At 32.6% G+C, this 17,374-nt stretch overlaps 1 protein-coding gene and 1 long non-coding RNA gene across 2 annotated transcripts in view; one reads left to right on the forward strand and one right to left on the reverse strand.

The window, feature by feature from the left end:
* Positions 1-17,374, forward strand: part of LOC129755930 (uncharacterized) — a 62,809-nt gene that overhangs the window by 35,422 nt on the left and 10,013 nt on the right. The gene's annotated exons all lie outside the window — the stretch shown is intronic.
* LOC129755928 (glucose dehydrogenase [FAD, quinone]-like) lies at positions 656-13,363 on the reverse strand. Its single transcript, XM_055752635.1, has 3 exons — positions 12,943-13,363; positions 12,527-12,760; positions 656-2,319 (listed from the first exon to the last, which is right to left on the reverse strand). Exons 1-3 carry the CDS (start codon positions 13,094-13,096, stop codon positions 824-826), a joined length of 1,884 nt encoding a protein of 627 aa, XP_055608610.1. The 5' UTR covers positions 13,097-13,363; the 3' UTR covers positions 656-823.

A 17,374-nucleotide genomic window follows, 5' to 3' on the forward strand; every position in this document is an offset into this window, starting at 1 on the left:
GAACGTTTCATTAAAAAGAAGACGGAATTTAGATTCATGTGGAGGGTGCCTAATCGTTTAGGGCACTAGACTAAGCCGATTTGGGGTTATTTTTGAATTTCTCAAACTCTGGGGTCTGAAAAGCTTCGTTTTGGTTCAAAACTCATCCATGATTTTTTGAAGAATTTTTAAGTAACATTTACATGAGAAAATTTGAACTTCTAGGTTTGTATGAGAAAATTGAATATTTTGTACAGCAAAATCAACATCATTTTTATTTCTTCTTTGGAACCGAAGTTTTGTAAGATTCCTCAAGACCCGTATAAAACCAAAGCTTGATCTAATAGCGTGCTATAAAACTCTAAATGTTACTTGGGTTTGTATCTTTTTAGGCAAACAAGTTATAAACTGTTCAAAAGGGGTATGTCTTTTGGAATTGATAAACAATAAATTCAATTCACATTAACTGCTGGGTGTCTAGCGAAGCATTGCATGACTACTTTTGATCATCCAACAACCTACATTTTGAAGACCATCAATCAGTATCACGATTTAACCTCTTTAGACTTCTCCAATATCCCTCAGATGTTCGATAAAAATTCGAAAAAATTGAAAATTGAAACAGGAAAAGGATTTATTACTGAGAAAATCGTACTCTTTTGTTACTTTTCAAGATTCTCCTGGAATTGATGATTATAACAGAAACACATTATTATCACCTACAGTATACAGGTAGCTTGTGATGAGTTTATTTTATTAAAATAACCATGACGGAATAATAAATTACTAGCTTAGTCTAAATACTGTTGATGCATTGATGAAAATTGCCATTCCCACTTTTCTATCACACTGAATTCCACTGGCTCTGAACGAGGTCGGCTGCCTTTTCTCCGATCATATAAGCGACAGCACCAACCTGTCCGGAAATCGTTGTTGGCACCACACTTACATCGGCCACCCGGAGATTATGAACGCCATGAACTTTCAGTTCCGGTGACACAACTGTCGTCGGATCTTCCTCAGGGCCCATCCGGCAAGCCCCCAGCTGTTGATAGGCCGTACTGGACAGAGTCCGGATGGCACAACGCCAGTACTCATCATCCGTCAGTGGATATTGATCACAATTTGGCAACGGGATTCCCAATACCCGGGCATCGTACCGTCTCATGGAAGCAGATTTGGAAATCCGGACCGCTTCTTTGATACCTTCTAGCAGGGTTTCAACATCGTTTTCTTCCGATAACTGATTGGTGTAAATTTTGGGTGCATTGTAAGGGTTTGCGTTTCTCAACTTCAAATGTCCCCTGGACTGGGGATGAAGCAGCATTACCGTTGCCGTCCACTGATCGTTTGGAATTGTTTCCAGTGGCCGATAGACCCTGTTATAGATGCTGGTCTTGATTCGTTTCCCGTTACGCAATCCGAGTCCACCATCGGAAACTAGTGATCCGGTCGAGAAAATGAGCGCAATGTCAGGCACGCCAGATTGCTGGGCTCGGCTTGTTTGCAGGAAATCTAATGCCTCCACCCCACCTGGAACGGTTAACGGTCCCTGCCCATTAAAGTAATCAGCAATGGAATGCAATTGGAACCTGCTGTCGGTCAACAGCGCCTGTCCAGTCTCATTCAACACGAACGTTAGTCCATTAAATAGCACACCATCCATCATGTTCTGGCCAACGGGACGATTTTCCACCACCGGTACCTTGATGTTCTGCAAATGTTCCTTGGGGCCCACTCCGGATAACATCAGCAACTGGGCGCTGTTGATACCTCCCGCAGTTATGATAACCTCTTTCCTCGCGTGAACATCGAAATGCCTGAAGTTCTTCACGTATGTCACTCCATAAGCGACCTTCGTGTTGTGATTGATTAAAATCTTATTAACCCGGCTGTTCGGTTTGACGTGTAAATTCGGACGACTGGCCAGAATGGGTTCCACGAAAGCGCGATAAGCCGTTTGTCGCATTCCGTTCATCGCATTCGTCTGAATGTACGACACACCCAGCTGAGATTTCCCGTTGTAGTCTATCTTTTTATGGCCGATTTCTTTCGCACCTCTAACGAAAGTTCGCGCCAGGTTGGTCCTAAAACGGGGAAATTCCACCCTTAGCTCGCCCCCGTAGCCGTGATAGCTAGAGTTTTCCAGCCCTCGCAGACTGGCCGATTCACTCCTAAGGAAATAAGGCAAAACGTCGTTGTAAGACCATCCTGGATTGCCAAGGGCAGCCCAGCGGTCGAAATCGGCCGGATTTCCTCGGGTGTACATCATGTAGTTGATGAGAGACGATCCACCGAGTCCCTTGCCGTGGGGAATGCTGCACCGTTGGTCGATCATTCCTGTGAATGGAAAATATTTCATCACAATGTTTTTCCAAGTGTTTTAAACATCTGTAAGATAGTAAATAAGTGCAACCTTCAGAGATATCGAAGACTGAAAACATGCTATTTTGAAAGAAAATTACTCAAAAGTGACTTCTAGGACTGTTCGATCTTCTGCAAAAGATCGATTTCCTAGATTAGTGGTCGGCAACCTTTTGAGTCGGAAGAGACAAAAATTTCGAATTTTCAATACTTCAGAGTTTGAAAGAGCCACATTTATGGTTTTTGTTTTTAATTTAAACAAAATCAAAATATATGAATGATCTAAGAACATTAGTTTTACGAAAATAACTTTAAATCCCTTAGAGTTTTTTTTCCTAACTCTTGTATTTTTCTGTTTCTGACTATCATTGAGTACGTGGGTTCTCTTCTGAATCAACTCATCCAACATGGTTTGATGTTATATTAATTTTAATACGTTGGCAAATATTGAGTCAACGAAATTTCAAATCAATATTAAGCTTATATGAATACTTTGCATGACCTAAGTGAAAAATTTGAACATAATTACATAAGCAGAACATTTATAATTTCTTCGGCAAAGAAAAGGTTAAAAATAAAAAAGTAAAGAGAAATAAATTTTCTAGAAATTTTCAAACTTTTTTTGACATTCCTCAAATAAGCTAATCCTCTACAAAATCCAGGAGTATGAGATGAAGATAAAATTCAATTGAAATTTATGTAACCGAAACCCTCAAAAATTATGCTCCTGACAACTGGCAGAATTTTCAAAATTCAGGAAATCAAGAGAACGTGTCTTCAGAATTTTATGCATCTGAAAGATCCAAAATCTCATTTTATGTCACACTTGATTTTCAGTATTGTGCGTCCAATTGAATGAAAAATTAAATTCAATACATTGTATATTATTCATCAATGCTTGCTAAAGCTTAGATTATAGAAAAAAATTGTGGTTCGACCAGTACAAATCTGTAATAATGTGATTTTAACTGTTCGAGGATTCTTTCAAAGTTTCACAACAAGTATTAAAAAAAAACAAATCAACGGTGATTAACTCTTAATTGAAAATTTTAAAAAAATGTGTCCGTTACGGAAACTTCGTTGAAAATTTGTGTGCTTTTGGTGAATATTGGCTGCAGGCATCACACTTGAAATTTCAAATGTGTTCATAGACTCAAAGGTTCGTTTTTTTAAACCATATTATTTATTTACAAAAAAATGCTTCGAGGTGTAAAGGTCAATTTTGTTGATGTTGTTGTCATCAAGAAAATTGACCTTATTGAGCATGCGATGAAGTTTTCAAATAGATTTTCAGAATTGAAATTTTCATTCATTCTCAATGCTGATACGAGTTTTAAAAGCTGTCAAACTTTAATTTGAAATTCTCAATTCTTAGTTTTGGAATATTGAATTTGAATTTCGTGTATCTATTTACTTTTTAACCCTTGATTTATTAAGAAGGCATTCCGGATTTTGGCATTGGGTTTCTGAATTTAAAAACTCAAAACCGGATAATATCCGAACAAATCCAAGCAAAATCTACGTATTTTCCATAAAAAGGCAAGAAAAAAGTTGAAAAATGAACAACTGAAAATCTTATTTCACAATTTCAAAACGATGCTCTGAAACAAGTAAAAATTTTTGAATTCTGTAAAAATTGTGAATAATCTTGGAACAAAAACAGGGCCATTTTCCTCTACATCCGGACAACCGGATCGGACCTGGCATTCCCATTTTTTTTTCTTTGAAAAATCTGGGAAAGCCCGGTAAAATCCGGGCAATCTTTAATGCTAATGAGTTGTTAATACTTAGAAACATTAAAATTATTGTTTTCAGTTCGAATTAATTAGATACGGTGGTTTTTCGAAATGGTTAATTAATTCTAATACGATTTTGGAAATTTCATTTGATCAGTTTTCATAGAGAGCAAAAAAGGAATTGCGAGTGCTTAAAATATAAAATTTTATGAGGTATAAGCAGAGGCTACCTAAGAACTACTTTTTTGTAAATGTTAAACTTACAGCTACAGCATAATTTTTTTTATTCGATGGATTCAAAAATAAACACAGGTTTTTGAAATAAATATTTTGATTAAATTTTTTGTTGCTTTAAAACAACAATTATTCTTTGCATTCACGGTTAGTGATAAATTGAATCTTGATCTCTAAGCTGATGCTTTAAAAACGGTGAAAAAAAAATCAAAATTAGGTCGAGGACTGATGACGTTAATGGTTTGATTCCTATAAAAAAGGAAAAAAAAAGTAAAATTAGGCTTCAAAAATCCTATTTTGCCATTTGGTCCTTTACGCTTGTTCCTACAGCGGATGAAATTTAATAATTCACTTCTGGACCTATGTAAATCCGTGGTCCAGGTCACAAGACTCAATTATTGCATCAGCAGATCGATTTAGCTGAATGGTTTCAGGATTGCTCCACCGAAAAGAAAAAAACGAAGCAAAATTATCGATCTCTGCAAGAAATCAAATCTGGGAGCTAAGTAAAATGCTGTAGATGCTCAATTTAAGGATAAATATGCTTTCAAGCGACCGTTCTATGAAATTTTAGATTACTTGGGCATTCGAAAAAAGTTCAGGTTTTTCTCAAAAGTATAGAAGGAATATACGCTATCTATTAAGTCGGTCACAATTCTATTAGTGGCATGGTAGCACTGAGAGCAAGTTCACTGGTGTTGGAAAAAAGTGATAGAAATTTTGACACTTTCGGCATATTTTGCAAAATCATATCCGAGAATAAATAGAAAAAGAACTTCAAAAGATCGAAATGTCGGATCGAAAATAAACTGATTTTATCGAATGTTCCAAGGCTTAATAATAATCGATCCGAAAAATTGAAATTTGAGTCCAAAAGATCGACCTTACAAATATCAATCCAAGATCGATCAATCCTAGACTTAAAACCTTTAATTAAGCTTCACAATTGTCTCAACTCTTCCATACAAAATAGGCCACAAAACTCGAATCGAAAAACGTTGAACGAACTTTTTAATTAAAAATAATCTGTTTATTATTTTTTTTTTCAGAACTTTTCATAAACGATACCGAAGATTTTGGGTAACAGCCGCCAAAAACTGACCGTTGATGTTTATAGCACCAAATAAATGGCTTTAAATTAGGTTTTATTTCAGTGATGGTTCTATCATTTAGAACAAACGTTACATAGATGTCAAATAAATTTGTTTGCTCCTTAATTTAATTCCGTTTGGTTTTTGCTTTTTTTTTATTCAGGTTAATTCTGATGATTGATCACGATGCTGAATTCTGCCGAAGGAGAGGAAACCTTGAAGTTTGATTTTGATTCTGAATCTCGAATGTTATCTTGAATCTTTTTCACCGGGTATTGAATTTAAAAAGCCTTAAAATTTAAATAAAATAACAAAACATCAGAAAAAATTGAAAAAGAAATCAAAAACAAAAAAAAAATTCTTTGCAAGAAAACTTTAAAAAAATTGAGAAAATCCAAAACAAATCAAAGTAAAAAAAAATAGAACACAGATAACAAAATTTCAACCATATCATTGCATAAAATCTATAAATCAAGTAATTTTTTATCGAAAAAAATCAATTAAATCAAGACTACTAAAGCTGAAATAATTCCCATTTTTTTGGTCTTGTTATGTTTCGCATATTTGATGCTGGTTACGAAATTTACATAAAATTTTAATTTTTACCCTCTTTATTATTTTTGCTTATTTCGATGGGTGGTAAGGGGTGGGGGGAGTTGGGGGGGTGACAAAAGAAGAAATTGATATTTGTTCCAGCATAACCATAAAAAATAATAACAAAACGAAAACAAAGATATAAGAAAAAAAATTATAAATATTTTTTTTAATATTCAGGGCTTTTTAGTAACTTTGTCACTTTTTTTGAGCTGGTCACTCAAAAGTTACTTTTTTCAAAATTTGGTCACTAAAGTCACTTTTTTCTACAATTTAAATACAAATGACTACATATAACGTTTGAAAACCGTTTTGCAACTTTGCCCGAACTTTGAATACGCGAATGCGCCAACATCACTGTTTAGAGAAAAACGTATTCAAAGTTCGACAGTTCCCAGCAAAAATATAATTTTGTTTTGTTAATTTCTTGAAAACCAAATTTCATTCAGATAATTTTGTGCTATCAAAATGTAGATCTCAAAACGCACTTTTCGACCCAGCTTATAACTTCATTTGTTAACGCATTTGTCCTTTTCTAAATTCACTACCAAATTTTATTTTACAGGTCGAACTCGATTATCAGTTGACGCGAATATCCGTAACTTGATTATTTGTTTTTAAGACAAATTTATCCTTGCATAAAAACGTGGTCTTGTCAACGTTTGTGATTCGTTTTATTCTATAAAATTCTATAAAATTTCTTTATATTTTCTTTATTTTTTTTTTTAATTTTAAAGTGAAGTTTAGCCTTTTTTAGTTTAGGTATTTTTTTTTTGTAAATCGGTTTTCAAATGAACTATTATGAGCTTTAAAATGTAAAATATAATATTTGAGAATATAAATAGGCACATATTATTCTTTTGGGATTCAAAATTTTATAACTTTTATCAATAGTTAATTTTTTCAATAGGTTTTTTAAGTTTTGTGTCTATTTTTGCTTCTTAAACTAAATTATATTTAAAAAATGTGTATCAACATCTTTATGTCTTCATTATATATCTGATATTTAATTCTCAATTTTAAATTTTCTTATCCTCAATTCAATTTTAAATCTACTGAAATTTGAATGTTTCGAAAATTTCGACAAGGTTTTTTTCTGTCTGTCCGTCTGTCTGTCTGTTCCCTTAGACATTCAGCAGAAAATGTCATTTGAAGAATGTATAAATTTGCACAAAAGCGTTAAGACAGCTCGGTTCCACAGTAAAAAAGACAGACAATGTTCGTTTTCAGAACAAAATTTTAAATTGTCCCATTTATACCTAAAACTTTAGATTTACTCATAAAAAAGATAACTTTATAATTCTGCAAAAAAAAATGGAAGAGTTTTAAACCAAAAAACGAAACTTTACAGAAATCAGAACATTTAAAATAAAAAAAATGATCAAAATTAAATCAGTCTGATGCCATGTGATAAACTGTATTTTCTTCTTTACCATGAGCTCATGAATTCTTATAAAAAGCGTCTTAACCCTCTACTGCATGGACTACGAATTCGTTCTGAAAAAAATAATTTCTTCAACGGAAATAACTTTATTGGCCTCTTAACATGCAATTCAGAAAAAAAACAAAATTGTTTTTTCAATATTTCTCTTGTTTAAATAGTGTGGAAAATAAGATAATTTTTAATTTTTTTTTAATGTTTTAAAATGTTGATGCATTAGAATCGTTGTAGTTCTTTAAAAGTACTGCATTATGCACAAAAAAGAAAAAAAATAGGGGACATATATGAGCTCGTATGCAGTAAAGGGTTGAAATATGCAGAAAGACCCTATTGATGTAATTTTTGACTTGATATGGTCACTAATTTTGACCTAATTTCATTTCAAAGTAACTATTTTGCCCTACTTTTTTGCCTCATGGTCGCTTCTAGCCCTGAATATTACAAAAGAATGAAAAAATTTAATACAATAAAAATTTATAAAAATTCAATATAATCAAGAATACAAAAGCTGAAATAATTCCCATCTTCCAAAATTTATTGTTTGGTCTTGTAATCTTTCGGATATTTGATTTTTTTTCTCGAAATTTACATAAAATACTTCAAATTGCTAATTTCCAGCATAACCAGAAAAAAAATTTAAAAATAAAATCAAACGAAAACAAAGATATTAGAAAAAAAAATCACTTTTTAAATATTACAAAGTAACGAAAAAAATTTAAAACAATAAAAATTTATAAAGATTTAAACAATTAAATTGCTTAGCTTCATAGAAAAAGCAGTTTTTTTTAAATAAAAGTTTAAGACGTAAAATACTTATTTTCTGCTTTTTTTTAAAGTTGTTTTTCATTTTTTAAACCATTAGTATAACCATCAATCTTTAACTATTTTTTAAGGAGGTATAATTGCTTTTGCTAGTACATTTTACCACTTTATGTTAAAAAATAACCATGAAAATCAGCGTTGTTAAAATCGTACTCCACCATGCCAACAACTTCTTTTTATTTAGTTCCAATCTTTTTACTTTTTGTAAGGTCCAAAATCTGATGATTTAAAAAATTAAAGAGATTTATTGAAATTGAAGAAAATTGCAAATCACATACTTTCGATTATATAAAATTTACGGTTATATTTTTGTTTTCTTCTATCTAAGCCCTCCGCGAAGACTTAAACGCTATTCTTCGATAAAGGAAGGAAAATTGTTCCAAAATAAGTTGCCTTTACATTTCATTACTTAGCTTAAAATTCTTAAAAGTAGGATGGATAAATTGTTGACAAATTCAGTCAAAAAGTAACTAAACAAATATTATTTGGTGAAATTCAGCCCAAGAAGTTTAAATTTTCAGCTGTTTAAGTTTGGAGAACCGACTTTATTCGACCAAGGGCTTTTAAGTGTAGAGATATACATACATATGCTCTTTTTAACATTTTCATCAGTTCATTTCTTTTGTCTTCTTTAAAAATTTTTTTTTGCTTTCTGTTCATCTATTGCATTTTCACTTTCTATTTCTTTCTTTTCATGTTTTCAAATAATGCATTTCCCTAATTGTTCCTTCAATGATTACACTAGTTTACAGCATTTTTGAACTCAGTAAACTGAAGGTCATTTCCAATGTGAAATCGGGCGCTGAATCCAAAAATGAAATTCAAAAAAATCTCAGTAGAACCGTTTTTGAGTTATGCTCCAAATATGAAATTTCGAAAAAATTAAAAAAGGTCTTGTACTTAGATTAAAATATCTCGGACGGCATAACAGTAATTTGAAATCCCTCTTTTGCATATTCAAGGTGAATAAGTTTTCTATCGATCATCTGAACATTGTTTTTGCGTTCGACCAACAGTATTGCTAATATTAGTGACTTTATGAGAAAAAAAATTATAAAAAACGCATTTTTTTTAGAGAAAATTTTGTTTCAACGAAAGTTTTAGACTCGATGGTAAGATTTAAAAAATCTGATTTTCTTTTGCGCTTAAATGTCAATTTAAACCAAAGATTTCAAGTGGTTATTTATCAAAATCGGTTGAAAATTGAAGAAGTTATGGCTACTTTACCATAACTGAAATTTTTGGAGTTTTTAATAATTTAACGAACCGCAGTACACTTATCATAGTATAGGAAGAATGGAACATGATAAACCTCACTCGCTCCAAGACAAAATTATTTATTAGCTTACCAGAAGGTCACATGCCAAGTTTCAGGAAGATCTGACCATAGGGAGGGGTTGCTTAAGTCTCAAACGTGAATAAAATTTTGAGGTATTTTGCCCGGAAGGAACGAAAAATACTGGTTTTTCATCAATAACTTTTTTCATCACTAGCTGATTGTTTTTTATGGTTGATTTTCTTAAAGCCTAAGTTGCGACAAATATTTCACCCGAAGACTGTAACTCGATTGGATTTGAAAGAGAAAAGTTATTGCGGTTCAAAGATTGTATTTTGGTCGAAAATTGTCGTATAAAACGCAATGGGTAAAAAGTACTCATTGCGTGTTAGACAAAATTTGCGGCCTTTGAACCGCAATAACTTTTCTGTTTCAAATCCAATCGAGTTACAGTCTTCGGGTGAAATATTTGTCGCAACTTAGGCTTTAAGAAAATCAACCATAAAAAACAATCAGCTAGTGATGAAAAAAGTTATTGATGAAAAACCAGTATTTTTCGTTCCTTCCGGGCAAAATACCTCAAAATTTTATTCACGTTTGAGACTTAAGCAACCCCTCCCTATGGTCAGATCTTCCTGAAACTTGGCATGTGACCTTCTGGTAAGCTAATAAATAATTTTGTCTCGGAGCGAGTGAGATTTATCATGTTTCATTCTTCCTATACTATGATAAGTGTACTGCGGTTCGTTAAATTATTAAAAACTCCAAAAATTTCAGTTATGGTAAAGTAGCCATAACTTCTTCAATTTTCAACCGATTTTGATAAATAACCACTTGAAATCTTTGGTTTAAATTGACATTTAAGCGCAAAAGAAAATCAGATTTTTTAAATCTTACCATCGAGTCTAAAACTTTCGTTGAAACAAAATTTTCTCTAAAAAAATGCGTTTTTTATAATTTTTTTTCTCATAAAGTCACTAATATTAGCAATACTGTTGGTCGAACGCAAAAACAATGTTCAGATGATCGATAGAAAACTTATTCACCTTGAATATGCAAAAGAGGGATATCAAATTACTGTTAAGCCGACCGAGATATGTTAATCTAAGTACATGAACTTTTTTAATTTTTTCGAAATTTCATATTTGGAGCATAACTCAAAAACGGTTCTACTGAGATTTTTTTGAATTTCATTTTCGGATTCAGCGCCCGATTTTACATTAAAAATGTTGGTCAGCTAATCAAGTTCACGATTTTTTTAAAATTTTGTAAACTAGTGTTATTTGAGGTTTATTTTTTTACAATTGAAACAGTAAAAAATAGAAAAGCTGGACGTTTTCTTTCTGTCATTTTGCTTACTTAATTTAAAACGACTTAATCATACTTCTTAATTAGCAAAAGATAATATATTTTTAACTTGAAGTCATTCAACCATAAAAGTAGAAAATAGATTGGCAACAATGAAAGCAGCATAAAAACATATATTTTCAATGATTCATCTCAATTTTCGTGTCTCATCAAATACGTTTGAGATACTTTTAACTTTTATCTTGAATCTCCCTACAGATTTTCGGGCAAGGCAATTTAAAGCATTTTTCCCAAAAAACCTAGCAAAATACGTTTACTTACTTACTTACTTACTTATATTTCCCAAACAACCTAGCAAAATACGATTAAATGTTATAAATTTTTAAATAAATCCGGGTAAAATACGAAACTGAACGACAATTACAGATCTCGTTCGGTTTTGGCAACACGCTCGTAAATTTTGTGTTGCCAAAATCGAATAGATTGTTATGATATTGTTTGAATATTTTATTATTATTTTATTTTCAAAGTTGTAGTAAAACATAATATTAGTCATATTTTTTTATTTGTTCCACTATATAATCGTCAAAAAACAATTTTAACTTTTTTGTTCTGCTTAAAACTAATATTATTGAGCCAATCTAATAACTTCAATGGTAATTTTATCTAAAAAAAAAATAAAATAAAAAACGATTTTTCAGAATGTTGCCAAAAACGAACGGTTTTCTACGAATGTTGCCAAAATCGAATAAGGTCTTCATTTGAAATAAGTTATAATATTTTATTCAAGGAAATCAGCATCGTTAAAATAGTACTCCACACTGCCACAAACTTTTTATTTATACGAAACCGGTAAAACAAAAAAAAAATTAACCAAATTTATGAAAAATAAACTTGAAAAAATACACAATAATCCATTTTCTCAAAGATTTGTCGTATAAATTGCTATAAATACGAGGAAGGTTTTACACCGGTCAGTTTTCAAAATATTTCTGTTCAACTCAGCTCTGTCAGCTCACGATTAGATTTCGAACTTTCTCGATCTAAACGAACCTGAACAAATCATAGAAATAATTTTTGTAATCCTTAATAAAATATCCTTTTTCGTTTACAACTTATTTTACACAGCAAAAATTATTTCCTGTAAAATTACGCCAATGTCCTGTAACAAAAAGGAGCAGGACATTTACCGTAATTTTACAGGTCGAAAAACAAATTATGTGACATTTAATTGTTAGTGTACAACTTTTTTACAGGACGTTTGCTGTAATAATAAATGAATCTTCGTTAACTTTTAAGGAAAACAATTTAAAATTACAGGTTTTGTTAATTACTGGTTGATTTATTTTGGAGGTTGCAGTTTCAGTGACACGTAATAGTCAAAAATTTTTGAATTTTACGTGTCACTGAAAACTACAACCTTTAAAATAATTCACCTGTAATTAACAAAACCTGTAATTTTAAATTGTTTTCCTTGAAAGTTAACGAAGATTCATTCATTATTACAGCAAATGTCCAGTAAAAAAGTTGTGTAAATGTCCTGCTCATTTTTGTTACAGGACATTTGCGTAATTTCACAGAAAATAATTTTTGCTGTGTAATAATAAATTTTATCTTTATTTTTTCAATGCTGATTCCAATTTCACTTGCGTTTCTAACTATTCACATCAATCACACTTACCCCAGCAAGAGTTATTCTGCATTTCCGCAACATCACCCCAGTTGTAGTTGGAATTTTGCTGCAAAAATGTCGTCAACAGGGGGATGTTGTTGAACTCGTTCTCCCCGGGTCCCGCTTCCAGCAGCAGCACTTTCCAGTCAGGATTTTCCGACAACCGATTCGCCAGCACACATCCTGCAGGACTTGCGCCAACAATTATGAAATCATACTCCGGAATGTCCTTGGTGTGAGTTGCTGCATCGAGGTTCGAATTTCATTTTTTTCATTTGAAGACGCCGAAAAACAACGAAAAGAAATCAAGAACACACAAAATAAATTAGGCACAACTGTATTAGCACGCATTCAAATCGTGTGTACGCTAGAAATTTCACTTTTACAAGCGCTAAGTGGTACGCAAAACAAAACTGTCGCCTTACTCGTATAAGTAGGTTGCACGGAATTAAATCGGTCATCGTCGTATCTTCCTGTTTCGGCCAATGACTTCAGCAAGAAGAAAAATGCATCACCAGAACTGCAGAACAATATGGCACACACTAGCACAGAAATCGCAAATTTTCTTAAAGTGAACATATTTCTCTTATGACAACAATATTCGAATGAATCGTTTTGGGGTGTTATTGACACTTTCGTTTGCAAGCTATTTCACTCCTCTGGCGATGATTAATCTTCCACAGCTTATCTGCATCTCATTTTGGTGACACTCGGAGAAAACAGACGAACATTGTCCGGCGCCCGGTCAATTTGTCACGGCTTTTCGGAATTTTTCTCACCCAAAACTAATCGTCAAATATTTTTCTTCCTTCCCGGTTGGCGTCTCGATAAAGACTAAATTACGCGACGAACCCAAGCAGAGTATCGCGCCGCGCGCACTCTTAAGTTAAGCTTCTGCAAAGAAAAGAGAAGCTCCCCCGGTATGTTATAGGTCTTACAGGTCCCCGATTCTTCGCGCGCTTCCATCCTATCCATGAACTTGAAAATTCGCTATGCTGACCGTGATCGTATGTGGCCGGTGTTGTGTCTTCTTAGCCGACCGAGCCCATCGACTTACAGTTACGGTCATTTTACCTACATTTTAGATATCAATCATAATCAAAATATTTCGGACTGTTTGTATAGTTTGAATCCTCCATATAATGTGATCCGTTTGTTGAATTGATAAATTCTGGATTCGTACTAGTTTGTTTGTTCAATATTGCTGTTACGGCTTGATGAAAAAACAATCACTATATTAAAACATTTCCATATTCTGCCTATGTAGTATCTTCGAACATCAATAACATTATCACACTCATTTTTTTTTTGTGTGATGGTCCCACAGACCCATTTGGATCCTTCCTTCACCCCCTTCTTTTGAAGTGAGAGGGACAGTTTATCCTATGGACAATTTTGTTTGCATTATTTTATCAAATTCTGTACGACTTGTTTGTCTAACTACTGCATATGTCCATCACCGTACAATTTTATATTTAATGTTTCGTCAGATCTTCATCACCAGTATATGATCCTTTTTAGGATTTGTCATTATTTCATTGTATGTTAAACGTATTGTATTGCCAGTTTCTTGAAAGTGTTTATGTTTGAATTGTCTTTGATATTCTGCGGCATGTTTAACAAACATTTTTAGATCGTCGTAGAAAACTGATCGTTTTGTAATTTCCTTTCCCGTATTCGGTAATCTGAAATCATGGGCTCTTCTCGTATAGTAGCTATGTACATCGTTACCGACCGTCCATTAAGTAAGCCGGTTACATTCTGTACTTCATTTTATGTATGTAGGTGATCCACAATCGGTGCACGGATTCACCGCAGTTTCGCCAACTCATACGCTAACTTGCATTACATTCTGTACTTCATTTTATATCTAAAAATCAAACTGTGTGCGGTAAAAAATCGTTACAAAATGCCCAAAACTACTCAAATTTCTTTAAAAACTTAGAACTTTAAAAACTTAGAAAAAAAACTTACCATTGGCTGGACCTTATTTCACCAAATAATCTTTGTTGAGCTACTTAGAGTTTCGTGTTTGAATTTGCTGACCATTTATCTACAATACATTTCAAAAATTTGAGCAAAGTAATGAAAAAAAAGGCAACTTTTTAAAAAGAAATACACCGTCTTAGCCGATTTAGGCTTTACAGACTGAATAAATGACGCGGACAACTTAAGATTAACATTTAACACCCAGTACCGAGATGGGAATCGAACCCATGCCATCAGTGGACCAGCGATTACCGTCTTACCACGCTAACCACTCGACTACCGAGACGTAGGGTCAAGTGGGGTAATTATGAACACGGGGTAATTCCGAACAAGGGCCATACGCGCCATACGTGTGGGGGATGAATGATCATAAAAAGTTCCAAAAGTGGTAGTTTAACATCCGATTGATAGCTTTAAGCTGTTACCGATCTGTTTTGGAATCCTAATGATATCATTTCAGATGTTTAAAAAAACTATTACCTCGTGAAACGGAAATCGTTTCGGACAATGTTAATTGTTTTGAATATCTGATCATAGGAAATCCAGCTGGAATGTTGTTATCACATGTTTTACATCCAGTTTATGATGCTCTGTCTAGATTTTGAAGAAATTTTGAAAAAAATTATTCGCACTGATTCACAGATGAGTGTTCATATTTACCCCATAGTTTTCGTCCTATGGGGTAATTATGAACACACATTTCCTGACATTTCTTCTGCTTTTTGATGGTCAAATGTTTTATTCATCTACTTAGGGGGCCATCAATTTATTACCCAAGCATTTCCAGACCCCCTTCCCCCTTCTCCCCTTGTAAGAAATTTCTCACAAAACTACCCCCCTCCACCCCCTTCTGTATGATCTTAACACAGGACCGTGAAGAAATCTTAGCCAGGAAACATCAACACTCGGCATTCTATATTCAAGGAACTTACTGGACCAATTTTTATAAATTTCATAATTAAATTAAGCCCGCAATGTGTTAAATTTTGAATTTTTGAGAAATTGATTGTTTTTCTTCCAAAAATAAGATTCGGATTTGGAAAAAAAAGCTTCTTTTCAGTCTTTGAAAAAAAATTTTGAACACGATTTTATCTGAACTTAATAAAACTTCAAGAGTGAAAAAAGTTTATAAAACAGAAATTTTGAAAAAAGCTAAATCAGCATTCAAACGAGTCTTAATTTTGTATAAAAAAAATTGTGATAAGAACTTGCTTTTTGTTGATAGAAAAAAATGCAGTCTAATGTTTTCTCAGGTTTAGTGAATGGTGCGTACGGATAGTTTTACCGGTAATACCGAAACCGAAAAGCTGTATCCCAGGAATAGTTTTCTAACACCGCATAAAGATTTTACGTCCTTCCAAAACCAGTTTTTTTTGTATTGATCAATAACAAGGATATAAACAAGACTTGAAGAAATTTTTTATTTTACTAATAATATAATTCGCCATTTTTTAACAAAACGTTTACTGCTCGAGTTTTTATTCACTACCGCGTGAAATTTAACATTATTATAAACCTTAAATTTCTATGGTCAACAGTAAAATATATGAAAAACCATGATAAATTTAATAGATGAGTAAGTCCACAAAACAAAGATCAAAAAGATAAATTTTCTTGTATGTTTGGACAACGTGCTGCTATTGAGAGCATTAGAATTACAGCAAAGAATAATTGTTTATGAGTTACATTCGGATAACAAAGATCCAAAATCTATTTTCTTGCAGTCTTATTTTTATACTTAGTTACTTTTTTCAATCTTTATTCGTTCAAATACATTTTTTAAAATTTAGTGTAAAATGAAAACCATTTGATTGAAGATTTTCTCTTTCAGTTTAGTGATGAAAACTTCTGCAGTAATAATTTTTTTTTTGAGAAAATAAAGCTACTAATGTGAAATTTCGTACAGGATATAAAAAATTAATTAGTGTAAATATTTTTCAAAACAGTCGATCATACAGAATTGACAAGCTTTGCAAAATATGGCTGTTCACTGATCCAAGGAGATTTTAATGGGTGTTTTTGTGAAACAACCATCTTTAAAAAAAATTAAGAATTTTCTGTATACTTATAGGCTTCAATATCATGATATCTCGCACGTACGTGAAAAGCCTAACCTACGACATTTAGGTGAAAGCTTGATGTTTGCTGCGCAGGACATTTAAAACGGATGTAAAAACTATCGAGTAGCCTAACTCGCCTAAAATTTTACACGTATGGAGAGGTCTTATCAAATAAAAATGATCTACAACGACATAAAGATACGAAAGAAAAAGAAACCAACCAAAACGTAAAAGATGCAACAAAAAATTTAACTACCGAAACAAATAATAGAAAAATCAATACAAATTAACACTAAATAGCTATTTTTTGCGTTGTTTTACCTTTAAATTTTTATTACATTTGTTTATTTTATAAGTTTTATACCTGAATTGAATTGAGTTTTTATAAAACAACCCATTTTCTTATGACTGAAAATTATTTTCATTATTTGGTGTTGAATTGAGATTTTCTGACACCATATAAATCATATAGGACAAGTCTCGGGGTAAATATGAACAGGGTTTGGGGTAATTATGAACATAATTTTTTAAGTAAAAAATCACCATACACTGCTTACTATGGGTAAATGTAACGTATAAATACTGTTACTTTTCAAAAATTTTATACCAAGTCCGTAATCCGTGTTCATAATTACCCCCTAGACAGGGGGGTAAATATGAACAGACGGGGTAATTATGAACAGACATCTCAAGGACGTGGGTTGCGACCAAGAAAAAAAAGTTGCTCTACAGAATGATGAAGAGCACGGAAACATTCAATATTGGCAAGTTTTCAGTATTTATGATAAGAAATAAACGTATGGTGGCT

The sequence above is a fragment of the Uranotaenia lowii genome, chromosome 3 (genome assembly GCF_029784155.1).
Source record: "Uranotaenia lowii strain MFRU-FL chromosome 3, ASM2978415v1, whole genome shotgun sequence".
In the NCBI taxonomy this organism is placed as follows: Eukaryota; Metazoa; Arthropoda; class Insecta; order Diptera; family Culicidae; genus Uranotaenia; species Uranotaenia lowii.

What these genes read in the sequence shown, in the direction of transcription:
- LOC129755928 (XM_055752635.1), bottom strand. Translation starts at nt 13,096, where the DNA reads ATGTTCACTTTAAGAAAATTTGCGATTTCTGTGCTAGTGTGTGCCATA. An exon ending in CGTGCAACCTACTTATACGA is followed by an intron (nt 12,761 to 12,942) that starts GTAAGGCGACAG and finishes ACCTCGATGCAG; the next exon opens with CAACTCACACCAAGGACATT. An exon ending in GCAGAATAACTCTTGCTGGG is followed by an intron (nt 2,320 to 12,526) that starts GTAAGTGTGATT and finishes TTCCATTCACAG; the next exon opens with GAATGATCGACCAACGGTGC.